We start from the raw sequence: 26,144 nt of genomic DNA, 5'->3' as shown, positions 1-26,144 counted from the left end.
CAGCAGGCCCCGAGACCCTTCCAGCTGTCGTCCCGTGCAGTCACTCCACAGGAAGGGGGACAAGCGGCCGCCATCTCCTCACCTCTGCTCCCCACGGCAGGCAGGGGGCTTTGCCTGCCCAGAGCCCTCATTTCTCCAGGGCAGATTCCTAACTGAAATGCAGTTGTAGGGGCGGGGGAGTGGGGATGCTGGTGTGGGGATTTGCTGAGGCCACCGGAGAGCTCTGCACCAGATGTCCCTGCCTCGCGATCTGGGGAAAGGCCAGGCAGGGGCTGGGTGTCCCGAAGCCCACCTGTCTCCCACAGACCTTCCATAAGCTCAGGCCCTGGTGGTTTGCTGGGTCACACAGGTCGGGTGAAGAAACAGGCAGGCCAGACAAGCTGGGGCCTCTGGTCTAGATGTCAGGGTTCGGGCAGGTCAGGAGGGCCTGGAGTCCCTGGCTGTGGTGGGGGGACAGCCATGCATCTCGGCACCCCCACACCTGGCAGGGCTCCCGAGCACCCAGAGCCAGGGCCTCGCTACCCCCAGCACCAACACCTCCAGCTGGCCCAGTGAGCCACCTCACCTGGGTCCTCCATCCATTTCTCCCTGCCTCAGTCTCCCCACTTTGCACAACCGAAATCTTCACCGTCTGCTTGAGTTGTTCGTGTTCAGGGCGGTGATCAGAGCTGGCCCCAGCCGGTCGTCAGGTGTGGACAGGGCTCGCAAAGTAGCTGCCTTGTCCGAAGCAGGGATCTTGTGCCCAGAAGGGAGCTGAGTCGCAGATGGGTACTGCCCGGCGAGGGTCCGCACGGAGGCAGGGAATCGGGGCTCGGGGGTGGACCCGCCCAACCTAGGCAGGCACCAAGAGTGGGGCCTGAAAGGTGGGCACAGCTCCGGGCGGGCCATCGGAGCCCTTCCCGGGTCCCCCGCACCCGCAGGCCGGCTGCGCACCAACGCACCCAGGCTCCGGCAGCTCCGGCGTGCGGAGGTGAGTGGCCGAGCGCCACCAGCTGTCGCCGCCACTACTGCTCCCCGCCCCCAGCGCCGCCGTGACTGTCGTGATTCTTACTACTACTTCCGTTATAAGGATGCCCGGCAGCCGGCGCCGAGACCCCTCCCGCCGCCCCCCCCCCCCCCCCCCCCCCCCCCCCCCCCCCCCCCCCCCCGCCTCCCGGCGCCCCCCGCCCGCCCGGGCCGATCCACTGCGGCGGCGGCGCGGGGAGCGCGGGGCGGGGCGCGGAGATGGGAGCGCCGCCCCCGCCGCCTCCCGCCCGTGCGCTCCCGCAGGATGGCGCGGGCCAAGCTGCCGCGCTCGCCGTCCGAGGGCAAGGCGGGCCCGGGGGGCGCCCCGGCCGGCGCCTCGGCGCCCGAGGAGCCGCACGGGCTCAGCCCGCTGCTGCCGGCCCGCGGCGGGGGCTCCGTGGGCAGCGACGTGGGCCAGAGGTAGGGGCGCGCGCCCGGGGACCCCGCGTACCGCCGGGAGGGGCTCTGCTGCTCTGCCGCTCGCATCCCGCACCGGCTCCGCTCGGCTGCACCTGCCGCGTCGCCTGCAGCCCCGGGAAGGGGGCGACGGCCGGGCTGCCCCCTCTGAACCCTCACCCAGGCGCCAGGACCACTCCCTGTGCTTTCAGCCGGCCTCTGAGAGCCTGTGCTCTCCCCCCTCCCTCCCGCTCTTAGAGGCTGGTACTGTGGGCCTGCAGGTAAGGCTGGGGGGAGAAGGGGAGAGGTCCTGGGCACTGTGCCGGCTGGCTCAGGGACCCCTGCCTGCCCCTCTCCCAGAGCCCACACTCCAGTGGGTCCAGCAGCCGCTGGGGGGAGGTAAGGCCAATATCCAAGTCTCCACTTCAGAGGCGGGCAGTGTGGGGAGGGGGGAGGTTGGGGGCCTGGCCGAAGGCTGCATAGCAGATTGGAGCTGGGACACAGGTCTGAGGCTCCCTGGGGACCAGTACCTGAAGCTGGTGACAACCAGGGTGCAGGAATTCATTTTCCTGGGGAGGGGCCCCCCTGGGGAAGGGGACCTCACCAGCCCTTCTCCAGCTCCCCCGAGCGCAGGGCTGAACACAGCACCCCCATTTCACGGATGAGGACACTGAGGCTCCGTCTGCAGCACCAGCCCTCAGCCAGCAGCAGTATTTAGCCAGCACCTTCTCTGTGCAGGGAGCCCTTCTAGATGCTGCCGGGGAAACAGAGATGAATCAGATCCGCCCCGGTGTGGGCACACATCGTGGGCACAGAAACCTGTGCCTGGCAGAGAGGTGCAGGCTGGGCCAGGGTGAGGCGAGTGGGGGCTTCCAGGGCTGCTGGCCCCACGGGGAGCGGCCCAGGGAGATGGGCAGGGGCCCTCCAGGCAGGGGCAGCAGCCAGGGCCAAAGCCTGGGGAGGGTGCGACGCCTTGTCAGAGTTGGGGCTGAGGTTGGCAAGGACGTGGCCTGGCAGATGGTAGGACCAGGGGCGCCTCGGGAGCCTCTCCGCTGCCCCTCCCCCCGGCCACAGGCTGTCCAGGCCCCTCCTGCCCTCACACCCTGTTTCTGGCTCCTCTGAGCAGAAGCATTTTCCTGATGGGAAGCTGATGCCCAGTGGTTATTCCCATTTGCCAGAGTGGACTGCTAAGGCTGGAGATTAAGTGCCTCTGAGAGGCCCTGGAGCAGCTAATGGGCAGCCTGGGTGGGAAGGAAGCAAGTGCTGGCCAAGGCCCTGAGGACAGGCTCCTCTCCTTTCTCTCCTCCTGGACGCCGTGGGGGGCAGTGGCTCCAGAGGCTCTGGTTACAGCCAGTCCAGCCCCTGCGAGAGATTCCTGTTCCCGCAGGGGTGCAGAGACGCCAGGTCCTGCCCAGGCTGAGCCTGCAGTGCAGAATGGGAATTGAGACGACAAGGCCACCTCCTCCAGGAAGCCCTCTCCCATCCCCATACTCTTCTGCCCCCAGTTCTGTGCAGACCCTTTTCCGGGCGGCCTCACTCTATCCCCAGCAGCCCCTGAGGTACAAGGTTCTTATCAGCCTCCTACAGAACAGAGGAAAGGGGACTGTGTAGCTGCATAGCCAGCCCGCGGTATTAGGGCCTGGAGCCCTGCAGCCTTGTGTCCCCGATGCTGGGTGCCTGCCACGGAGCTGCTTCTGGACAGGAGCAGTAGAGCCACAGGTTCCTGAGGCAGAGGAAGGCGTGCAGGGGCTTTGCTCCGTAGGAACTCAGATCCGACGGAGCACCCGGCACAACCAGGGCAGGGTGGTGGGAGAGGGAGCCAGTGGCCAGAGCTCCTGGGGCTGCCCCATCTGCATGCCTGGCCCCCTTCTGGGGCCAGCAAGGGCCAGCCGTCCCGGGACGCGAGGCATCGACCTTCCCCAGGGTGGCCCACTGTAGCTGGGGAGGCAGCAAGGCACAGGGAGGTGCCTGCTCCCAGTGCCAGTGCTCAAGCGCCCCCCCACACACACAATGCACCCTAGTGGCGTGGACGCCGTGGTGGGCCAGCATGGGTCCCGCCCCCCACGCCCGCCAGAGCCCCCTGAGCTCCCGAGTCCCCTGCTTCCTCCTCTGTCCTTCCCCTCCCCCATGTCTGCTAAGGCCAGGAGGGGGAGGGGCAATGCTTAGAAATCATGACCTGGGGCAGGAGTGATGAAGACCATCAATCAAGAGCTTTTGAGCAGGGGGTCCACTGAGCTCTCCCCATGGGTCAGGGCTGTGCTGGGGCCCCTTCGCTCCCCCCCAAAAAGCCTGGGGCTGGGTGGCCTTTGCCCTTCCCAGGAGCTGCCACATGTCAGGTGCGCCGCCCTTGATGGACAGACAGGGCTGGAGAGGAAGAGCCTGGTTGCGGGGCACCTCCTCCCCGCCTCCCACCTTGGTTTGGGTTCTGCAGCAGGTGCGGGGCCCCCTGGGGTATCCTTGGAGGGGACATCTGAGTGGGTGGCCCGTAAGGCATGACGGTGGCAGCCCCGGTGAGAAGGGCAGGACTGCAGACACATCTAGGAGGCAGAACCCAGGGGTCTGGGAGGGGTTGGGGGTGCAGTGCAGTGGGGGCACCTGGAGGCACAGCCAGGCTGGCGTGGACCCTCCCATCGGTGTGGATGCCCCGAGGGGAGGAGAGAGGGAGCAGGTGAAGCCGATGCCCGCCACTGGTAGTTTCAGGGGAGGGGACATCCGCGGAGTGGTCTCAACAGAGGTGGGCTGACAGGCAGGGTTTGGGGAGCAGAGGCGGAAACTCCCGCTGAGGCGCCTCTGCACGAAGGTCCGGGCGGGGCGGGGCCTGGGGGCGGGGCCTACGTGGGGCGGGGCTAGGAGGAGGCGGGGCCGGAACAGGTGGAGGCCTTCCCGCGCCAAGGCTGCGTTGAGTGGCCGCTGGGGGCGGTGTGTCCACCCCGCCGTGTCTCCGGCCGCCACGCTGGGTCGGGTCGGGAGGCGCAGGGCGCACCTCCGTGCAGGGCCCGGGAGCTGCTGTGAACTCGGGGGCTGAGGAAGGAAAGGGAGCAAGGACTGCAGGAAACACCTTTCGGCGGCGGCCACTTTGCTCTGCTGGCCGAGTCTGCCCCCAGCGCGCCCTCGCCGGGCCCTCCCAGGTGCTCCAAGCCCAGTATGCATCTCCACATCTCGGGGGTCCTTGGGGCTCCAGTGTGGTCCTGCTTTCCTGCTGTCGTTCCCAGAGTCCCACGTGTTTGCCGTGACCCCAGGCTTGTCACAGCCAAGGGCAGTAGGCAGAGCCCCTTCCCCATAGGCCTGCTCACCCCCCCCTTTTAGCTGGCCCCCATGCTCCTCCAGGAACCTGGCCACTCTCCTTATCCCCCCTCCCCAGCACCCCGCACCCACGCTCCATGAGCTCCTGGCTCCACTGCAACAGCCCCCGCCTTGCCAGGCTCCTGCCCAGCCCCCCCCCCCCCCCCCCCCCCCCCCCGCCCGGTGCAGCTGTCACCCCAGCTCAGAGCTGGGGCAGCGCCTGGGCCAGCGACAGGAAACCTGAGGTGGACAAACATGTAGAATCTGCCAGAAGCTCCCAGCAAAGCCCTGGCTTCCCCTGCTCTGTGCGGAGCCCAGCCCCTCAGTGCGCCCCTCCGGACGGCCCCGCAGCCCCATCGCGCCGTCCCCGGCACCAGGAGCTGTCGGCCGGGGCGCAGGATGGTGAGGGGCTGACCCAGCTCTGACCTTCCTCCCTGCCTCCCAGCCCTGAAGGCCCTAGTCCTCGCTGATCTTCACATTCTCTTCTGAAATGTGGCAGCACCGAAGGTTAAGAGAAGCCCCCTGACGTTCTCTGTGCACCAGATGGGCACATCGTCAGCAAGTGGGCTTTCTGCAAACATGCACATCCGCCTGTGTGCACCCGCGTGCGTGCAGACACACACACACACACACACACCACCAGAACCCCCAGGGGCCAGTCCCAGAGCCCAGCTGCCATCAGCACTGCTCCCCCACCAGCCCCCCCGCAGCCCAGGCCCAGAGCTGCCAGCAGCCGTCCCCCTCCTAACCCCCCTCCAACCCAGGACCAGCCATCGGCGTCAACTCCTGTGGCCAGTCTGGGGGAATCCTAGGATAGGCCGCCCAAAGGACAGCAGGTGTGTGGTTGCTGGTCCAGCGGAGGGGTGCACCTGGGCACCCCAGGAAGCCTCCGCTCCCAGCCTCGGCCCGTCCTCTCCCTGGGAAGTCAGGGTGCAGGGCTGGTGGGCTCTGTGGCCAGGCCCCCAGAGAGCAGCGGAGCAGAGGCGAGGTGGACAGACGTGATGACAGCGGGGCCCTGGCTCTCGTGTCCTCCCTGTGTGGGAACTGCCTCTTGCCACGCCAGCTTTCTGGGCATAAAGTGGGGCTGATGGTGCCCTTCCCTAGAGCTGGGGTCACGGTGCCTGAGGCGGGCTTGTCAGGGTCAGGGACAGTGAGCGCTCGTCAGACAGACTGATACTTGCTGAATCCTTGTGCTGAAGGCAGGTGTCTTTGGCCTTGGCCTTGCGTGCGGTCTGGCCTGGGCACAGGGTGCATGTGCTACGGGTGCTGTGCTGCTTTCTCGGGCACTGGGGGCCAGGCCCAGTAAGTACCTCACCACGGGCTGCCTCCCATGGGCACCTCCTCCTGACTGGGGGCTCCAAGGGCCTGGGGGTGTGCACAGGGGTGCCCCTCACCCCGCCGCTTCCCTCGGACACTGCCCAGAGCTTCCTTGAGTGTCTGTGCCCCCACCTGGTCCAGGAGCCCAAGCCCTCCGTCTGCCTGTCTTCCATGTTGATGTGACCACCCGTGTCTGTCCCCAGGCTTCACGTGGAAGATTTCAGCCTGGACTCCTCTCTGTCTCAGTAAGTGCTTACAGGGAGGGGTCGCAGCAGGGAAAGACAAGTGTCTTTGCACCCAGCAGACCCTGGGAGGAAGGGGCTCAGAATCCAGTCTGCCCTGCGGCCAGGCGGGGGCAGGCACAAGGCAGCACTGGCCACCACCCCCCACGCCGTCGGGTGCCACTGCTGGGGGACTAAGCTGAGGCTGGGGACTGGACAGTGGGGGTTCCCCTGGGGGCGAGCCCCAGACTAGGAAACAGGGCCATCCAGAGGCGGATACCCACAGCCCTCAGGAGTGCCCAGTGGGGATGGGGACCCCCACCATTTGTGTGTGTGGGGACAGGCATGCAGATGCCTGCTGGGACCCTCCCCACTCAGCCAAGGCCAGCTGTCTGGGCAGGCCCCCAGGCGTGTCCTGGCTTCCGTTAAGATCTAGGTCAAAGGAGGGTGGCTTTGAGGGTGGGGAGACCAGCATCCTCCTCAGAGCAGCCACATCCTGCCCAGGCCCTCGGCGTTCAGTGTGGCCACTAAGGGGGACCCGATGTCATTAATTTCCGTTGTTGGCGACGACAGCTGCTGCTCGCTCTGTTTCCAGCTGTTGACATTTGTCCCCCCTGCAGCCTGCAACTCGGACCTTTGGTCACCCCGGCAGGTGGGCCACAGTCCCGGGCCTCTGGCTCCCCGGCCCAGGCCCCTGCGCTGCAGAGGCCCCTCCAGCGCCCACAGGGCCACCCCGGAGTCTCCCCGGTAGTGCAGACACCCTGTGCCCCGAGGCCCCGGCCCAGCCGAGGGTGTGGGAACAGGAGTCCCCTCTGACATGTGTGCAGGCGGTCCCAGGTGGGGCTGCCTCCGAGTGACATGCAGGCTGGGGTCACCTGTTAGTTGGAGAAGCCACCACTCGCCCTGCCTTTCCTCTGTCCCCAGGCTGCTCTGCTCCTCTGGGTCCCGACATGGGCAGCCCCTGGCAGCAGGCCACTCTGGGGCAGCAGGTGGCCCGGGCCGCAGCTAGAGGAAAGCCTTTCAGAGCCCCCAACCCCCGAGGGTCGTGGTGCCTGGAGGGATGTCCCCATGGGGATCTTTGGCCACACGGCCATCAGCACCCCCTCCCCACAGGCGAGTCTGCAAGCTTGGAGCTGGGAGTGGGGGGGACAAAGCAGCCTTCAGCCCTACCCCACCCCTACCCCCAGTGCCTCGCTCCTCGGTGGGCACCCCTGCCCGTCCTCTGCCCCCAAGCCCGGCTCCTTGCACGCGCCTACAGGAAGTGCCTGTGCGTGGCAGGTGGAGCAGGCCACACGTCTGTCCCAGTCTGGGTCCCTGGGCTGGTCATAGGCTCTGCCCTTTCTCAGAATAGCTGGCCTTGGGTTGGCGGTTAGGCCTGGGCCCTGCCCTTCCTCTCGCCCGCCAGTCCGCGGGCTCCCGTGTGGAGGGAGCGAGCCACCAGGACAGGCGCCTCACGGAGGGCGCAGACAGTAGGAGCTCGGCCCCATGTAAGTGCACAGCTGTCGTGGCCGGGTGGGCGGGCCCGCCGTGTGCTCAGTGTCCAGCTTCCCCCACCACCCGGCCCTCACCTCTGGAGGGTTCCCGGCACAGGCCATCTGTGCCTGAGCCACTTGCCAGGGCTCCCTGGAAGGCCTGTCCCCGGGCCTGCCTGCCAGCCCACGGGTCAGCTCCCCGGTCAGAAGGGGGACGTGCAGCCCGCAGCCTCCCTGCCCGGCTCCCACTGGGCACCACCCTCGCCTGGCATGTCCTGTCCCGGTTTCGGTGGGGGGAGGCTCAAGCTGCTTTGCTGGTGCAAGGGGGGCTCCGTGGCTCCACCCCAGCGTGGCCCTGGGCCTGCCCGAACACAAGCCTCGTGGGGATGGGGCAGAGCCAACTGGGGACTGACCTGTCCACCCCTCACATCTGAGAGGCCCTGCTCCCATGCGGAGCCCCAGTCCCCTGGTGCCTTTGACCTTCCTGGGCCTTGGCGGGCCTCACTTTCCATGCGTGTTGGGATGAGTCTGGCTGGAGCCCTCTGAGGGGCCCCAGGGCAGGGCTCAGTGAGATGGCCCTTCTTTCTGCTCGGCCGGGACCCCTGTCCTCACCAGCCTGAGAACTGGCAGCCTCTGAGGTTGGAAGAGCCCGGGCTGAGGACTGTCCCAGGCCTGTCCAGTCCTCGGGGCTCACGGCCTGACCCCGGGGGCTACGCCCAGGGCTTTCTGAGGCCCAGGCTCCCCACAGGCTCTGGGCCCCGAGACCATGCCCTAGGGGCACCCCGGCTGTAGAGCTTCTCCCTGGGCCCTGCAGCAGGCGGCAGCCTCCCCTCGGGGCCTTAGGCCCAGAGGATGAAAGTGCACGGACGTGGGGCAAGTAGACCCCTTGGCCCCGCTGTGGTGTTTGGGGCAGCTGGATGCCGAGGCCGAGCCCCGGGCCGCGGCCCCGTGTGTTCTCAGGACCCCTCTCCCGGCTCAGCCCTTCCCTCACTCCCCACAGCAGCCTCCCGGGAGCTTGGCCACACGCCCACACAGGGCCTTGAGCCACGGCTGGACTGCGGCCTCACCCCTGACCATGGAGGGCATCAGCCACGTGCAGTCTGCAGCCACCTACGTGGACTTGTGGCCCAGGGGCCCGTCCTTTCTGGGTGATGGGAGCGCCAGAGCCGGCCACTGTCGGGACCTAGGAGATCACAGGCACCATGTGAGCTGATGGGTGCCAGGCCCCAGGCCCCGCACTTGGGTGGCCTCTCACTCCTCCATCAGGCACAAGCACTTAGACTTGATGGGGACAGGCCTGAGAGGCAGAGAGAGCAGGCGAAGTCTCCAGAGCCAGAGCCCCCCCATCTGGCAGCCTCAGGACACCGGTAGCAGACACTTCCTGTCACTGCCCATCCCCCAGATGAGGAGGCCGGGGCTCAGACAGGTGCAGGGGCCATGAGCAGTGGGGCGGGAGGAGGGCAGGGCTCTGTCTGCCCGCCCAGACCCGTCCGTGATCCCAGAGCCCATCTGCTTCTTCCTGTGAGCTTGCTGGGCTGAGTGTCCTTCAGCCGGGCCCAGGCCATGCTGCGCGCCCCGGGGCTGCCGGGGTCCGGAAGTTCTCCAAGGCTTCCTCCTGCGTCGGCCCAGCGCCCCTTTGGGCCTAATTATGCTTGTCGCCTTGACTGTACTTCAGGATAAATGGACAGCTTGTGAGCTGCTGTCTGCGGTGGTGCAGCCACAGCTCATGAAACATTAAGAGCGAGAGAGGTTTCTGAGGCTCAGTTCACGCGGCCGCATCCGCCAGCCCACAGCTTATCCCTCGCCAGCCCTCTCCCACCGATGGCCGCCTTGGGGGCTGTCCCGATGGGTGTCTGCAGCTGACCCCAGGGGACCAGGGCCGGCCGAGGAGTGACTAGGGCTCCATTCCTGGGGAGCGGGGGAGGGGCTGCGTCCGGCCCAGCTAGGCCCAGGTCAGCAGTCCCGACCCTCGGGCCCAGGCAGGGCGTCCAGTAGGCATCAGGGATGCACCACGCGCAGCAAGAGGCTGGCGGGAAGTGGGGGCAGGTGGACAGTTGGGTCAGGGTTTGGGGTCCCCAGGGAAGGAGCTGGGGGTCGCTGGCTTTTCCCAACAGAGAGCACAGGAAGGAGACCTGACTCTGGCTTCCTGCTTTGTCTCAGCTGCTGATGCCCAGCTGTCCGGCAGGAGCAGGCGGGGGACCCGGGAAGGGGTGGGGGGGCTCTCAGCGGCATAGAGTGTGAGGTCCGCCTCCGGCTCCTGCTTGGTCTAGGGAGGGCACCCCAAAGGCCGATGTTGCAGGGCAGCCAGGGGCTCAGAGCAAGGCTGGGGTTTAGAAGTTACCTCACACAAGTGGGTCAGGTGGGCGTCGAGGGCGGCCCGTGACCAGCCCTGGGGCACCCCGCATTCAGAGTTGAGATGGGAGGCAGCCAAGGAGTCTGGGCGGGGGGAGGGGGCAGAGTAGGGTGGAGGCACGGAGGGCACAGCATGGTCAGTGCCCTGGGAGGCTGAGGAGGAAGGAGCCAGGCGGGGCCTCGCTGGCCAGATAAGGGTGCATCCCTGATGCCTCCTAGAAGCGGCCTGAGTGAGGGGCCCGGGGGGTGGGGAGACCCCTCTGTGGAGGCTTTGCTGCAATGGGGCGGGAGCGCGTTGGGGAGGGCTGCTCCTGAGCTGGGCACTCTTCCCCGGGGCTCACTGACTTGCATCTGTCTGCCCTCCTGACCCGACCGCACCGGGCCCAGGCCCAGCCAGGCTTGTCAGACCAACTCCCCACAGAGGCCCTCAGGGGCGCCCCCCGACCCAGCTCCAGGCGGCAGCACCTACAGAGAAGGGTGGGATTTAGGGATTTAGGAGTAAGCCAGGAGGGCAGGGGCGGGGGTCTGAGGAGAGAGAGGAAAGGGGTCTTACTGGGGTGCCATGGGGCACAGGGGTGTGCTGGGGTACAGCAGGGGTGCCGTGGGGCACAGGGGTGTGCTGGGGTACAGCAGGGGTGCCGTGAGACACAAGGTGTGTGCTGGGGTACAGCAGGGGTGCCGTGGGGCACAGGGGTGTGCTGGGGTACAGGAGGGGTGCCGTGGGGCACACGGGTGTGCTGGGGTGACCGCCCTGCACCAAGACCCAAGAGAGGGGAAGGGCCTATGGCACCTGGTCCTCCTCTGGGGCCCTTGTTGAGCCCTGTGACCAGTGGAGTCCCATCCCCGCCCCGCCCTGCCCGGAGCAGGTCAGCCCCCCCCCCGCGACATCGCGCCTGTCAGACCGTCCTGTGCCGGGAGCAGGCTGCGGGAGGAGGGCCGCCCCCCACGGCGGGCACGTGGCACAGCCAGTCCTGGCAAAGCACCCCATTCAGCATCGAGGGGCGAGCTCGTTCCCGCCCCCAGGGGAGGCGGAGCCCCACCAGGCAGAGGCCGTTCACAGCCCACTGGCCCGCAGGCCGGAGCCCCCGCCCCGGGGGACGATGCCGGGAGGTGGGCCCCCCAGGACCACGCCCCGCCCGTCCTACTGTCGTCCGGGCGGACACCGGGCCAGCGTGAGCACAGCGGCCCCCGCGCGCCTGTGGCCGAGGCTGCGGAGGTGCTGGGCGTGTTACCCCAGGGACCCGATGGCCCTCCCCGACTCCACCCCCCTCCCTGATGTGCTGGGTGTGCTGTGGCCGGTCCCCCGGAGGCTGGGAGCCCGGACAGGCCTGGGAATTGGCCGGGGGAGCAGGTGAGCCTGAGTGGGGGGAGCAGCCTGGGCTGGAGGGGCCCACAGCGGGCCTGACGGCCGGCGCGGGGAAGGTCAGGGCTTCCAGCCTGTGTGCCCGAGCCCCTTGCAGGCCGCATCGGGCCTGGGCCGCAGCCACTAGGGGCCCGCAGACAGTGCAGCCCACCATCGGTTTCCACGCCTGCTTAGATGCCACGGGTGTTTTGAGCCCTGTGCTGAGGGTCACTCAAGGCTCGTTCAGTCCTGGTGGCGGGCTGCCTGTGACTGTCAAGGCTGCGGGCCCATGGCTCTTCACCTCCGGGGGCCCTGGTGCCAGGAAGGCCGCGGCTGACTGGCCCCAGCCATGCCCGGTGGCTTTGGAAGGGCTGGCAGGCAGGTCTGCCGGGACCGCTGCGGGTGGCCGGACGCGGGGCCCCTCCCAGGCCTGGGTCCCCGCGGGTCTGTCCCGGCTCCTGCAGTGCGGGAGAAGCGGGCCGGCCCCCATGGCCCTCTCCCCTGCCCCCAGGGTCCAGGTGGAGTTCTATGTCAACGAGAACACCTTCAAGGAGCGGCTCAAGCTGTTCTTCATCAAAAACCAGAGATCCAGTGAGTGGGGGCCTGCGGGAGGGGCGGGGCTGCAGGCCGCTGGGCGGGTGGCAGTGAGCAGTAGGGAGCCGCGGGAGGGCCCCTCAGCTTCAGGCCACCTTCCCCTCAGTGTGGGGGGGAACCTGGGACGGGAGCCTGCCCCGCTGCTTGACACCGGGCTGGGCCACGGCCGTCCAGGGCACTGGCACAGCCCCCCCGGGCAGCCCCAGGCCTCCTACCTGCACCCTAGAGGGGTCTCTGGCCACCTCCCCCACCCGCCTTCCCAGCAGGAGCTTGGCCCCCTGGGACCCCATCTGGGGTGCAGGATGAAGCATGGGTCTTGGTCCATCAGTGTGTTCCCCAGGCCCCCCCCTTCTGTCTCAAGGAGCGTGGGGAGTGGTCCCCACCCCCATCTGGAAGGCGGGACAGGGATGGAGGGCCTCCCTCCCGGGCAACGCAGAGCACCCCGCAGCCCAGGGTGTCCCCAGTGCCCCGGGAGAGCTGTCAGCAGCGACTTCAGTGGGGCTTCAGTGGCCCAGGAGCCCTGATGTACCCCCCCCCGCCCCTGCAGGCCTGAGGATCCGGCTGTTCAACTTCTCCCTGAAGCTGCTCACCTGCTTGCTGTACATCGTCCGCGTCCTGCTGGACGACCCGGCCCTGGGGATCGGATGGTGGGCGACCAGAGGGGCTGGGGGTGGCTTGCTAGGACAGAGGCGGGGGGGGCTCGGGTCAGTGTAGGGGGGGTGTACCCAGCCCCCGGGGAGTCCTTCCTTCCCAGCGTCCTCCCCTGCAGACCAGGCCCTGGATGTCGCACTCGGTCCTGCTGACCCACAGGCTCAGCTCGGGGGGGGGGGGGGGGGGGGGGGGGGGGGGGGGGGGGGGGGGGGAGGTGCCCTGTGTGCGGGGGTGGCTGAGTGTGTGCGTGTGTGCGCACGTGTGTGTGCATGTACACGCATGTCCAGTGGTACACAGGAGTGGCTGTGTGTGTGCGCATGTGTGTCTGGCAGTGCGCAGGAGTGGCTGTGTGTCTGTGTGTGTGTGTGCACATCTGGCGGTGTGCAGGAGTGACTGTGCGTGCGCACACATCTGGCGGTACGCGGGAGTGGCTGTGTGTGTGTGTGTGTGCACATCTGGCGGTGCACAGGAGTGGCTGTGTGTGTGTGCATGTTCACATCTGGGGGTGCGTGGGAGCGGCTCTGTGTGTGTGTGCGTGTGCACATCTGGCGGTGTGCAGGAGTGGCTGTGTGCGTGTGCACATCTGGCGGTGCACAGGAGTGGCTGTGTGTGTGTGTGCGTGTGCACATCTGGCGGTGCGCAGGAGTGGCTCTGTGTGTGTGTGTGCATGTGCACATCTGGCGGTGCACAGGAGTGGCTGTGTGTGTGTGTGCATGTTCACATCTGGCGGTGCGCGGGAGCGGCTCTGTGTGTGTGTGCGTGTGCACATCTGGTGGTGCGCAGGAGTGGCTGTGTGTGGGTGCACATCTGGCGGTGCGCGAGAGCAGCTCTGTGTGTGTGTGTGCGTGTGCACATCTGGCGGTGTGCAGGAGTGGCTGTGTGTGTGTGCACATCTGGCGGTGCACAGGAGTGGCTGTGTGTGTGTGTGCGTGTGCACATCTGGCGGTGCGCGGGAGTGGCTCTGTGTGTGCGCGTGTGCACATCTGGAGGTGCGCGGGAGCGGCTGTGGGTGGGGGCGGGGTGCGGCTGTGTGTGCGGGAGTGGCGCTGTGCTGCCTTCAGCTGGGGAGGGGGCAGGGTACAAGCCGGGCAGGGCCTCCTGCCCCTCCTGGACCCCCTCGCTGGCACAGAGCAGGCGCTGCCCGCCTCCTCCAGGTCTGAGTGGGCTCACAGGCCCGCGGCCACAGCAGCGTCGGGCCCTCTTGCTGCGCGGTCTTCCCGCTGCCGTTCCTGCGAGTCACGTGGGAAGCACACTTCTTTCCCCTGGAGGCTGGTGGAGTCGTGTCGTGTCTCCGTGCCCGTGTCTGGCAGTCTCCGTGACGCCTTGGCGTGGCCCCTTCCCCCCCCCGCCGGAGACCGCACCCCTTTCCTCCGCGTCTCTGGGCTTCCGGCGCCCGGCTGTGTGGTTCCGGACGATCCTGTCTCCCGTCTCTCCTCTTGTGCTGCTTCTGCGTGACTTCCTCGGCTCCGTGTCCAGCCCTGGCTTCTGCATCGTGCTTTAATTCCAGACGCTTCCTTCTTGCTTCCTGCCGCTCCGGAGGCAGTGCCTCTAACCTGCCTCTTCCTTACGTTTTCCTCTCCCGCTGAGGGTCTGCTTCTGCTGAGCTCAGGCGGAGCGGGTTTCCTCTGATGTGTAGCACCTTTGGCTCTGCTCACGCTGAAGGGGCCACTCAGATGCTGCAGGCCTGCAGTCAGGACGGGCACAGCCTGGTCATCGCTGTCCCCTGGGTGGACAGCTCACCCCTCGGTGCGGAGTCTTCCCGCCTCTTCCCTGAGGGTAAAGTGTGGCCACCTGACTCCTGGGGCCTGAGGACAGTGCAGATTGCCCTGTCCCTATGCGGGGCTGGCGTGTCCCCAGCCAGACACTCTGGGCCCCTCCCTCGGGGCTCCTCCCCACCCAGGTGGGGCCGTGCAGATCCAGCCACGGCGGCTGGGAAGGGAATCTGGCGGCGCTGACTCTCAAGCCGCTTCCCTGAGTCCACCCCCTTCTCTTTCCAGCGGCTCCCGGGACTTCTGGTTCCACGTCCCTGCAGGGACCAGGTCTCGAGGTCATTGCCCGTGCCTAGCGCTTGGATGGGTGGGCGGGAGGCGGGTGGGGGAGTTATGAACGGGTGGATGGGAGATGGATGAGTAATGGATCGACGGATGGAGGGTGGATGGACGGTGGGTGGATAGTTGGACGGAGAGCTGGATGGTGGGTGAATGGCTGGAGACGTGGATGGCGGTAGGCGGAGGGGAGGGAGCCAGCCACTCCTGTGGGCAGTGAGTTTGCAATAATAGCCCCGGTAAGTGGGTCAGCTGGAAGAAAAGTGGGAAGAGCTGTCTGTCCCCACGAGGCTCTGCGAGCGCGAGGTCCTCTTGGCCTGTGACCCGGCATTGGTTACAGCCGGGGCAGAACCGGGGGGCTGCGGCTACCCCCTTCCCAGACGCTGGGCATCCGGCTGCTTAGAGAGGCCTGATCTTGGGGGCGACGCGGAGACGTGCACCTCGTCCCCCCGCAGGGTGGGCGCTCAGCTCTCCCCCCCCGTCTTGAGTGCATCGTCCAAGCTTGGTGGCAGCCCTGGCCTCCAGGAGGCCCTGGGCGCTCCGTCCCTGACCTTGGACAGCCCTCCCGGCAACCTGCCGTCAGACCCGGGCTCTGCCTTTCACAGCCCGGAGTGGGGTGCTTTCCCGCCCCGCCTGCTGCCCCTCCTCCGCTGAGACCCTGCCCGGGTGTGCAGGGTGGGGGCAGGCTGTAGGAGCGCGGACGCCTGTCTGAGATGCGGGAAGCTGGCCCGGGCCGGGGGGAGCGGCTGCCCGCCCGCCGTGCTCCCCGAGCCCACGCCAGCCGTGGGAAGGGTCCCCAGGGGCCGGGCTGGGCCAGCTCTGTGTCTCCACAGCTGGGGCTGCCCGAAGCAGAATTACACCTTCAACGCCTCGTCCTCCGAGATCAACTGGTGAGTTCGCCGCCCCTCCTTTCCCGGGGACCTTCCCTTCTCTTCACGTCCTTGTCTCTTGGGGGGGGGGGCGGCAGGTGCCCTCCCTCCACGCGAGGAACAGCGTGGGGTCAGTGGAGGCCCTGGGGGGCACTGGGGGACACCAGCCCGAGGCTCACCTCCCTCCCTCCCCAGGGCTCCCATCCTCTGGGTGGAAAGAAAGATGACTCTGTGGGCGATTCAGGTGAGTGGGGGGCATGGCTCCGGGTGGGCCCTGCCCCGCCCAGCCCCGCCCAGCCCCACTCAGCCTGCGCCCCCCCCCCCCGCAGGTCATCGTGGCCATAATAAGCTTCCTGGAGACAATGCTCCTCATTTACCTCAGCTACAAAGTGAGTGCCCCCCACCCCCGGCCTGGCCCCCCGCTCTGAGCCCCCGCCGTTCCCTGACCTCCTGGATGGCTTGTCTCAGCCCCCCATTCCCTGACCTGGCTTGTGCTTCTCCACACCTGCCCCCCGTGGCCCCCAGGGCAACATCTGGGAGCAGATCTTCCGAGTCTCTTTCGTCCTGGAGATGATCACCACGCTGCCCTTCATCGTCACGGTGGGTGAGCGGCCTGCTGAGGGGGAGGGCGGCCGGGCCCGGCCCCCTGACCCGCCTCCTCCACAGATATTCTGGGCGCCCCTGCGGAACCTGTTCATCCCCGTGTTTCTGAACTGCTGGCTGGCCAAACACGCTCTGGAGAACATGATTGTGAGCGCCTGCCCCGCTCCCCGGGAAGTCCGCGGCCGGAGGGAGGAGGGGTGATGCAAAGGGGCCGCAAAGGCCAGGCCCACGGACAGACCCTTGGCTGAGCGTCCGGTCGAGATGCCTTTCAGAGCTGTCGGCGGGGAGCCCGACGGCCCAGGGCGGGTGTCCGCACGCGTGGGGCGGCGGGGCCTGGGAGGGGCCACACCGTCCCCTCGCCCGCTCGCCGCCTGCAGTCACGGCGCCGGAAGGCCCCGGGCTCCGCTGACAGCTCGCGTCCCACAGAATGACTTCCACCGTGCCATCCTGCGGACGCAGTCGGCCATGTTCAACCAGGTCCTCATCTTGTTCTGCACCCTGCTGTGCCTGGTCTTCACGGGGTGAGTGCCCCCAGCAGCCCCGCGGCCCCCCTCCTCGGGCGGGACGCCTAGAAGGCCTCGCGGTGGCAGGAGGCGGCCCGGCCCAAGGACCCGGGACGGCGTGGAGCCCACGGTCCCAGGCTGCGGTGGGTCCCGGTCCGGCTCCTCCTCTGGCTTCCGGGTCCACACCTCGGGAGGCCGGGCACCGGCCCAAGCCCCACGGGGACCCTTTGGCTTGGGGTCCAGCTGAGAACGAGGTCTGGGAACGGCCAGGGTGAAGGGGGGGGCCGTTCGTGCTCAGCTCCCGTAGGGGCTCTGGGGCACTGGCCCTGCCCGGTGCTGGCGAAGGCGGTCACCACGTCCTGTCCCCCAGGCCAGGATGTGGGGCAGGCGCCAGGGCCGGGAAGGAGAGGAGGGCCACGTGCCCCCTGCCTCCCCTCCCCCAAGCCCTGCCCACACCACACAGCTCAGCAGAGGGCACAGGCAGCCCCAGGGCAGGAGGCTCCCGGCTGGTTCAGCTGCTCTCTCCCAGCAGCCAGTGCGTCCCCCTGTCCCCCTGGGGGGTCTCTAGCCCCTCTCTGTGCCACCCCGTGCTGTGTGCTGTGGGCCCCAGGCCACAGTGTGGGGATGGGGACTTGGGGTCACAGGCGTGGGAAGTGGGGCTGTCAGCTCTGTGCCCGGTAGGGGGCTGGGCAGGCCCCGTGCCCTGTCCGACCTGCTGCTGAGGATGAGGCTCCAAGCGGGGTGGCCTGTCGGGGCGCCTGCCCACTCCCACTGACCCCCAGGCCACCCTCCACCAGTGTGGGTCCCCACCCACGCGGCATGTTTCCCAGGGGCCTCGAAAGAGCCATGGGTTGGAAAGGGAATATCCAAGGGGAGATCCAGACAGCTGTGTCGTGCCCCCTCTGGCAGACCAGGCGGGAAGCCCCTTGGAGCCCCCCCCCAAGGTGTCCAGACCCCTCGCACAGCCCAGGGCGCGAAGCTCGGGGAGCCCCCCCCCCAGGTGTCCGGGCCCCTCGCACAGCCCAGTGGCCCGGCCTTCCAGGACCTGCGGCATCCAGCACCTGGAGCGCGCAGGGGACAACCTGTCCCTGCTCACGGCTTTCTACTTCTGCATCGTCACCTTCTCCACCGTGGGCTACGGCGACGTGACGCCCAAGATCTGGCCGTCGCAGCTGCTGGTGGTCGTCATGATCTGCGTGGCGCTCGTGGTGCTCCCGCTGCAGGTGGGCCTGCAGCCCCACCCCCGCCCTGACGCGGGCAGAGCCGGAGGCTGGCACTGACGGAGCGGCCCTCGGGAGGGGCAGCGGCCGAGGCCTCGCAGCGGGCCTGCCGGGGCTCTGGGGCCAGTGAGGCCGGGGGGGGCGAGGAGCCGGGGGGCGCGGGGCGGGGGTGTGTTCTCGATGGGGACCACGGTCTGCTGGGGCCGAGCCAGCTCCCTCGGGTGCCCCCTGGTTATTCCGGAAGAGACCAGTGCCGGTGCGCCCTTCCCTCTACGCCCGCCCGCCATCAGCCCGGCGCAGACAGCCGTGCGCCCGCTGAGCCTCCTCCCAGCAGGCAGCCCGGAGGCCTCTGAGGCGACACAGACTGGGGCTTAGAACCACAGAAATGCGCCCTCTCCGGAGGCGTCAGCCAGGCCAGCCCTCCCAGAGGCCCTGAGGGCGGCTCCCTGCACCCTCCCAGCCTCGGGCTGGCGGCCACCCCGGGGCCCCCAGGCTTCCAGCTACGTCCCTGTCTTCTCATGCCTTCTCCCCGCGGGTCCCCTGTGCCCTCTTTTAAGGACAACAGACGGCAGCCGAGGGCCCACCCTCTCGACTAATTACAGCAAAGACCCGGTTTCCGAATAAGGTCCCAGTGGGCGGGAGTCTGAGGGACACAATGGAATCGCTACAGTGAGGCCATTTAAAAAAAATTTTTTTTAATGTTTTTATTTCTGAGACACAGAGAGAGGCAGCGTGAGCAGGGGAGGGTCAGAGAGAGAGGGAGTCACAGACTGAAACAGTCTCCAGGCTCTGAGCTGGCAGTCAGCACAGAGCCCGACGCGGGGCTCGAACCCACGAACCGCGAGATCATGACCTGAGCCGAAGTCAAACGCTTAACTGACTGAGTCACCCAGGCGCCCCCGTTTTTGTTTTTGTTTTTTTTAATTTTTTTAACATTTACAGTGAGGCCGTTTAGTCCCCACCTCAGCCTGGGGGGGAGGGGACGGGTCACCAGGCCCTCTTGCGGACGAGGCTGCCGAGGCCCAGAGCCCATAGCACAGCTGTGGTTGGTGTGGCCCGAGCTGAGTGCCCGTGTCAGAGCCCCCACCCTGCACAGGGGACCCCCCGGACCCGGCGCCTCCAGCCAGGCCTGTGTTCAGGGTCACGGGGTCTCGTCACCACAGCCTAGTGTGCGCTCCCTGGCTGCAGTGAGCTGCCGGCACATGTGCCTGCCAGGCGCGCACCAGACAGGGCCCTCCGCTCTGTTAAACATGTGAGTGGCCTCCATGCTGGGGTGGAAAGAACCAGAGACTTTCAGGGTCTGGCTGCCACCTGCAGACAGGCGTCAGGCTGCGGGGAGGCCCCTCACCGTGCCCCCTCTGTCTGCCCCTCTCCTAATTTAAAAGGGCTCCCAGCACTCCAGGCTCACACCCAGAAGTGTGGGCTGGGCGGGCGGCCTCGAGTCCCGCGGCCTTGACTGGGCTTGGAACCACTTGTGCTGAAAGTGCCCTTTCCAAGCTGGAGCCTGGAGTTCCGACTCCGGCTGCGAGTTCCCGAAGGCGCCCTCACGTTTCTCCAAAAGGGATCGCGGGCCCACAGCGACCCACAGGCCGCCTCAGTAGCTCCACGTCCAGGTGTGGACCTCGGCATCGGACAACAGTGGCCTGGCCTCCTGGGCCGGGAGCTGGGGCGTCCAATTGCCCCCGTGTGGCCCCCCACGGGGCCTGGGGTGTTGGGGGCCAGGGGCCCCAGGTGCCTCCCCCCACAGCCCCCTGAGCCCAGGCCCCCGGCTGCCCCCCGCTCCCGCCCACAGTTCGAGGAGCTGGTCTACCTGTGGATGGAACGGCAGAAGTCCGGCGGCAACTACAGCCGCCACCGCGCCCAGACGGAGAAGCACGTGATCCTGTGCGTCAGCTCGCTCAAGATCGACCTGCTCATGGACTTTCTGAATGAGTTCTACGCGCACCCCCGGCTCCAGGTGAGGCCGCCGGGCACCGCGGGCCTCGGTTTCCCCACCTGTGCAGGAGGGAGTGTCCGCCTCGGCTGCGCATCACGCACGTCGGCACGGGGCGGGGAGGCGGAGCGCCGAGGGGCGGCGGACTGACGCGGCCGCGCCCGCAGGACTACTACGTGGTCATCCTGTGCCCGACCGAGGTGGACACCCAGGTCCGCAGGGCCCTGCAGATCCCCCTGTGGTCGCAGCGGGTCATCTACCTCCAGGGCTCTGCGCTCAAGGACCAGGACCTCATGCGAGCCAAGTGAGCGGCAGCCGGGGGTGAGGGTGCGGCGCCGAGCAGGGCTGGGGTGGGAGGGCAGGCGGGTGTGCGGCGTGGCCGTCGGCCGGGCTGTAGCTCCCTGCCCACCGCCCACCGCTCCGGCTGGGGGTGCAGTCAGGTCCCAGCGTGGCTCCCCGTGGAGCCAGGGTGGGGAGGCAGGGGCTGTAGGCCAGTTTTCTTTGAAAAATGAGCTGACAGAGTGAGTTGTTACATGGAACTTTCTAAAATGTGCCAGTGCATGTTCTGGGACACCCCAGGAGACTCCCCCCATCACATCACCATTCCAGAAGCTTCTCCTCTTCTTTTTTTTTTTTAAATATTTTTTTAAAAATTTATTTCTATGAGAGAGAGAGCGTGAGCAGGGGAGGGTCAGAGAGAGAGGGAGTGACAGACTGAAACAGGCTCCAGGCTCTGAGCTGGCAGTCAGCACAGAGCCCGACGCGGGGCCCGAACCCACGAACCGCGAGATCATGACCTGAGCGAAAGTCGGACGCCCAACCGACTAAGCCACCCGGGCGCCCCTCTCCTCTTCCTTTTTGATGGAATGTGGGTGGTACAGGCCGTGGGGAAGCAGGAGACCGGACACCAAGGGCGTCTACTTGCCCACGCCCTGAGCCTGGGGCCCCCCTATCTCCCCTGTGCCCCAGCACCAGCTCAGGCCAAGGGGAGGCCCGGCGGGGGCAGGCGATAAGCCCGGGCAGGAGGGGGGTGGGGAGGGTCCAGGCCCCCTGCCCCGGGGGGAGTGAGCCGCTTCTCGGTGCCCCTGCTGCAGCCCGGGGCTGTCCAGCTGAGAGAGGGGACCAGAACTGGCCGTCCAGGGTCCCAGACCCGGGGAGGGACAGGCCAGCCAGCGGGCAGGGTCTAGCATCTTCCCCACCAACTGCCCCAGCCCAGCGTGGCCTAATGGGGTCACAGAGGGCGTGCCCCCCACGAACTGCTCAGTGCCCCGAGACCAGCCCATACGCACGGAGTGAGGTGGGGTCTCGACGGGTCCCGTGCTTCCAGCCGCTGCCCTGCGCCCCTGGCGGCCCTGGCGGCCGAGGCAGCGCTCAGGCCTGGCGCTTTGCAGGATGGACAATGGGGAAGCCTGCTTCATCCTCAGCAGCCGCAACGAGGTGGACCGCACGGCGGCGGTGAGTGGGGGGGGGCGCCTGGGGCAGAGCCCCCCCCCTGCTGCCGCCCCTTAGCACTAGCCCCGCCCCCACACCCCTCCCAGGACCACCAGACCATCCTGCGCGCCTGGGCCGTGAAGGACTTTGCACCCAACTGCCCCCTGTACGTCCAGATCCTTAAGCCCGAGAACAAGTTTCATGTCAAATTCGCAGGTTCGTTGGGTGCTGTGGGTGTGCACCCGGGTGGGTGTGCACCTTGAGTGGGGGCTGCAGCCTGCAGGGGCGTGGCAGGAGGCACATGAGTGTCCTCACCCCGGGGTGGGGGGCCGTGGGACCCATGTAAGTCTAGCTGCTCGAGACGACAGTCCGGCACCTGGGGCCCCGGGACCAGAGGAGGCAGGAGCCCAGCGCTGGTGCATCTGCTAAGCACCTCTGTGCGCATGCTCCAGCCGTGGGGGGGGGGGGCAGGTGCGCCCCGAGCCAGGCTCCCGGGGGCGAGAGTGGGGGGCGGGTGCGCAGGCCCCGAGCCAGCCTCCGGGGGGGGCAGGTGCGCGTGCTCCAGCAAGGCTCCGGGGCGGGGGGGGGGGGCGCGGGGGCGCAGGCCCCGCCCAGCCCTGTTCTCACCAAGCTGGGAGTCAAGCACAGAAGTGCTGGGACAGACAAGATGCGGGGGGCAGGGCACCGGGCGGTGGGGTGCCTGCTGTGGGGGCAGCCAGGCCCGGGCGGCGACCTGGCCCCTCCTGCTGCAGACCACGTGGTGTGTGAGGAAGAGTGCAAGTACGCCATGCTGGCCCTCAACTGCATCTGTCCGGCCACGTCCACTCTCATCACCCTGCTGGTGCACACGTCCCGTGGCCAGTGAGTGCTGGGGAAGGGGACACGGGAAGGGCGCCCGGGAAGGTAGGCGAGCCCAGGGAGGGTCAGAGCAGCCAAGTGGGGGGGGGGGCCTGAGCGGGGAGCGGCCAGGGGGCTGCCGGGAATTGCAGGCAGGGACCCAGGTGGGGGGTGCCTGGAGAGCCCTGGGCCTAGGACACAGTGACAAGGGCTGGTGGGGCTTGGTTTGCGGGAGAAAGTGCATTTGGTTCACCACAGCCGGGCGGGGGGCGGGGTGCGGATCGGGCAGTATCGGAGGCCAGGGGCCGCCCTGGGGCAGACCAGGCTGGGGCCCCAGGGCGGGTCCTCTCAGGAAGCCCAGCCATGGGGGGAGGGGTCAGGGGTCAAAGCAGGTGACTCCGGCTGCTGGACCCCAGGGAAGGCCAGGAGTCCCCGGAGCAGTGGCAGCGCATGTACGGACGATGCTCTGGCAACGAGGTGTACCACGTGCGCATGGCGGACAGCAAGTTCTTCCGGGAGTACGAGGGCAAGAGCTTCACCTACGCCGCCTTCCACGCACACAAGAAGTACGGCCGGGCGCCGGCGGGGTTGGGGGGAGGCCCTGGGGGGGCACGGGGACAGGCGGGTGGCTGGGCGGGTGGCCAGGGGCCCTGGGGGGGACCAGCCTCTGCGCCTGTCCTCTGAGGCTCCTGGGGGCTTGGGCCCTGCCCCCTCCAGCCGCCCCGCCCCCCAGGTACGGCGTGTGCCTCATTGGGCTGAAGCGCGAGGACAACAAGAGCATCCTGCTCAACCCGGGGCCGCGGCACATCCTGGCCGCCTGCGACACGTGCTTCTACATCAACATCACCAAGGAGGAGAACTCGGCCTTCATCTTCAAGCAGGAGGAGAAGCAGAAAAAGAAGGGCTTCTCGGGGCGGGGCCTGTACGAGGGGTCCAGCCGCCTGCCGGTGCACAGCATCGTGGCCTCCATGGGTGAGGCGGGCGGGCGGGCAGGGGCGGGGCTGGGCGGGCGGGCCTGACCCGACTCCACGCCGGGGGCCCCCGTGAGCCTCTGTCCACCCCTGACCCGGGAACCAGCCGCGCACAGGAGGGCCTGGGGAGGGGCCGCCGGCCAAGCCCACCGCTCTGTTCCAGGGACAGTGGCCATGGACCTCCAGAACGCGGAGTGCCGGCCGGCGCGGGGCGGCGGGGGCGGGGGCGGCAAGCTAGCGCTGCCCACGGAGAACGGCTCGGGCAGCCGGCGGCCCAGCATCGCGCCCGTGCTGGAGCTGGCCGACAGCTCGGCCCTGCTGCCCTGCGACCTGCTGAGCGACCCGTCGGAGGACGAGACGACGCCGTCCGAGGACGAGGGGCTGTCCGCCGTGGAGTGAGTGCCGCCCGCCAGCACGGGCGCTCTCGACGGGAGGGGGAGGGAAACGGCCCCGGCTTGCGCCCCGGGCCACCATACCGTGCTTGGCAGGGGCCGGCTGTCCCGAGCGTGGCCTGTGGACCTCGGGTGGGGGGGCCCCTGGTGCGGCGCCGTCCGGGCCCGGACGCCCCTGGCCCGTCCTGAGCCGCCATCCTGCCCTGGGTTTGGGCCCAGGGCTGCCCACTGCCCCAGTCTGTCCTCGGCGCTTCTCAGCCATTTGGCCTCGGGGCGGCGCCCTCACAACAGGGCCACGGCCAGGAGCCTGCGCTGGTCCAGGGAGGCTCTGACCGCCGCCCTCCTGGGCTGTGGCCCTGAGGGACCAGCTCTGAGATCCAGGCGGACCGCCCGGGGCTGCTGGACACCGGGGGGCCGGGGCGGGGCTGGCCTCTGAGGCCATCCCTTCCCCACGCTGCTGGGGCCGGGCTGTGGCCGGGAGGCCGCCCCCGTGTGGCGTGCACTGGGCACTGCTGGGGAGACTGGTCTGGCGTCTGCCCGCCGGCCGGGGTGCGGGAGGCTGCGGGGGGCGCAGGGCCGGCCATCAGAGCCCCTCAGGGTTTTGCCCATGGTTTCCAGGCCCGTGTAACTCGTGCGTGTGTCCACGTGTGTGTTGTGTGGGCCAGGCCTCAGCCCCCAGGGGAAGGGCCGTGCCCTGGCACAGATGAGTCCGCGGGGCCTGGCGCCTCCGTGTGGCCGCCTGGAGCGCGGCCCTGCCTGCTCTGGGGCTTGGGCAGGGGGCGGGGCCGTCCCGTGGGGGGGCAGGTCCAGGACCACGTCCTCCGGGCGGCCGGGGGCCACGCTGAGGGCTCCTGTCCCCCCCGCACACCAGGTACGTGAAGGGCTACCCGCCCAACTCGCCCTACATCGGCAGCTCGCCCACTCTGTGCCACCTTCTGCCTGTGAAGGCCCCTTTCTGCTGCCTGCGGCTGGACAAGGTGGGTCACCTCCCTGCCGCGCGGTGGGACGTGACCCCAAACTTACGGCGAAGCCGCGGCCCAAGAAGGGAATCCTGGGCCTCTGCCCGTGTTCGCTCTGGTCCTGCACGACGGTGCTTCCGCCTTAGAGGCGTATGTTCCCGAACCACCCGAGACCGGGGCGCCCCCTCCCCACACCCCTGCGTGTCTCCCGAGACCGGGGCGCCCCCTCCCCACGCCCCTGCGTGTCTCCCGAGACCGGGGCGCCCCCTCCCCACGCCCCTGCGTGTCTCCCGAGAGCGGGGCGCCCCCTCCCCATGCCCCTGCGTGTCTCCCGTGGGCGGGGGCCCACGAGTGTTCTTGTGAGAAGGCGCCGCAGGTGCATCTGGGGCCAGATCTCGGAAGGTGACGCACAGCCTTGGAGGCCCCAGATGCCCGTTCGCCGCACCCCTGGGGCGCTGGTGTTGATCACGTGCTACAGGGGCTCCTCCATCTTTGCCTGTGTGGTTAGTGACTCATTCGTGGGAAGGTGTGCGGAGACGCGGCGGGAGGGGTGCCCTTCGCCCGTGCGTCACGTCTCCGCGCCCCTTCCGTGTGGACGCGGATCGCAGATGCCCGCCGGGCTCGGGTTCCAACCGCACTGACCGTGGCGGCGGTACCGTCCGCTGCCGAGCGTCACTGATTTTGAGCCTCAGACTTTGCCCTTTAGCCGGTGGAGCCCCTCAGGCGGCCGGGTCCTTGCCGTCCTCCGAACACCGCTCTGCTTTGGGACCCGCGATGCCCCTCCCCCTCTGCACCCGCCCTGCCCCCGTCCTGCAACCACCCTCTGCCCCGGGGAAATGAGGCTGGGAAACCGAGATCTGGGGGCGGGGCCTGGGTGTCACTGCACCCGGCCTCAGTGGACGGAGCTAGAGAGCGCACGTGTAGACACAGACACACACGTGCACGTACGCACATGCACATTACACGTGTGTTCACTCACGCACACGTGCGCACACTCATGCACAGCATGTGCACCACACGTACGTGTACACTCACATATGCATGTGCGCACACTACACATGTGCACACTAATGTACACACGCACATATGTGTACATGTGCACGCATTGCACATATGTGCAGCCGACATGCGTGCGTGCGTGAACACTCGTATGTGCCCATGTATGTGCACACTAGGCATCGGTGCGCACCTACGCACATGCATACTTGCACACACCTGCACACACTACACGCGTGCACGCTCATATGCATACATGTATACATGTGTGTGCTATACATGCAGACACGTGTGCACATGCAGACACGTGTGCACACGCACGCTACACAGGCGCACACCTACACGTGTATGCACACATACGCCTGTACCCTCAAACATGTACGTGTGCACTATACATATGTGCATGCGTACATGTGTGCGCACATACATGTACACACGCGCACACGTATGCATACACACTACATGTGAAGGTGCGTGCACACACTGCATGTAAATGCACATTCACATGTAGGCATGTACACGCATTACACGTAGTGCATGTGCACACGTATGCACACACATGTACATGGCACAGATCTCTGCTAAGAAGCAGGTCCCCACGACACCTCCCTCCCTTTCCCGAGGAGACTGTCCCCCCGCCCGGAGCCCCAGCTTCCGCTCTGCCCCTGAACGGTCTGATGGGGGCAGCCACGAGGGGCGGACGCATCTGCCAGGCGGTGAGGATGGGGCCGGTGGCTGACTGCCGTTCGGTGA

The 26,144-nt window shown here is 67.9% G+C and overlaps 1 protein-coding gene across 2 annotated transcripts in view; it reads left to right on the top strand.

Moving 5' to 3' along the window:
- KCNT1 (potassium sodium-activated channel subfamily T member 1) overlaps positions 1 to 26,144 on the top strand; it is a 47,829-nt gene that overhangs the window by 12,417 nt on the left and 9,268 nt on the right. Inside the window, exons 2-20 of one of the 2 annotated variants that reach the window (XM_039219645.1) lie at positions 6,204 to 6,245; positions 11,899 to 11,978; positions 12,529 to 12,628; positions 15,511 to 15,567; positions 15,742 to 15,790; positions 15,876 to 15,935; positions 16,072 to 16,146; positions 16,213 to 16,296; positions 16,576 to 16,670; positions 17,695 to 17,875; positions 19,665 to 19,829; positions 19,973 to 20,109; positions 21,197 to 21,260; positions 21,344 to 21,452; positions 21,989 to 22,097; positions 22,490 to 22,639; positions 22,807 to 23,045; positions 23,208 to 23,439; positions 24,308 to 24,413. In XM_039219645.1, the coding sequence (XP_039075576.1) occupies positions 6,204 to 6,245; positions 11,899 to 11,978; positions 12,529 to 12,628; positions 15,511 to 15,567; positions 15,742 to 15,790; positions 15,876 to 15,935; positions 16,072 to 16,146; positions 16,213 to 16,296; positions 16,576 to 16,670; positions 17,695 to 17,875; positions 19,665 to 19,829; positions 19,973 to 20,109; positions 21,197 to 21,260; positions 21,344 to 21,452; positions 21,989 to 22,097; positions 22,490 to 22,639; positions 22,807 to 23,045; positions 23,208 to 23,439; positions 24,308 to 24,413 (2,134 nt within the window). The remainder of the gene's footprint in view (positions 1 to 6,203; positions 6,246 to 11,898; positions 11,979 to 12,528; positions 12,629 to 15,510; positions 15,568 to 15,741; positions 15,791 to 15,875; positions 15,936 to 16,071; positions 16,147 to 16,212; positions 16,297 to 16,575; positions 16,671 to 17,694; positions 17,876 to 19,664; positions 19,830 to 19,972; positions 20,110 to 21,196; positions 21,261 to 21,343; positions 21,453 to 21,988; positions 22,098 to 22,489; positions 22,640 to 22,806; positions 23,046 to 23,207; positions 23,440 to 24,307; positions 24,414 to 26,144) is intronic. The other variant, XM_039219646.1, reaches the window with a different exon arrangement.

Source organism: Hyaena hyaena, unplaced genomic scaffold, assembly GCF_003009895.1.
Source record: "Hyaena hyaena isolate Hyena2069 unplaced genomic scaffold, ASM300989v1 scaffold_823, whole genome shotgun sequence".
NCBI classification, from domain to species: domain Eukaryota; kingdom Metazoa; phylum Chordata; class Mammalia; order Carnivora; family Hyaenidae; genus Hyaena; species Hyaena hyaena.
Note: the sequence above shows the minus strand (reverse complement) of the source record. Positions and strands in the feature narration are given on the sequence as shown.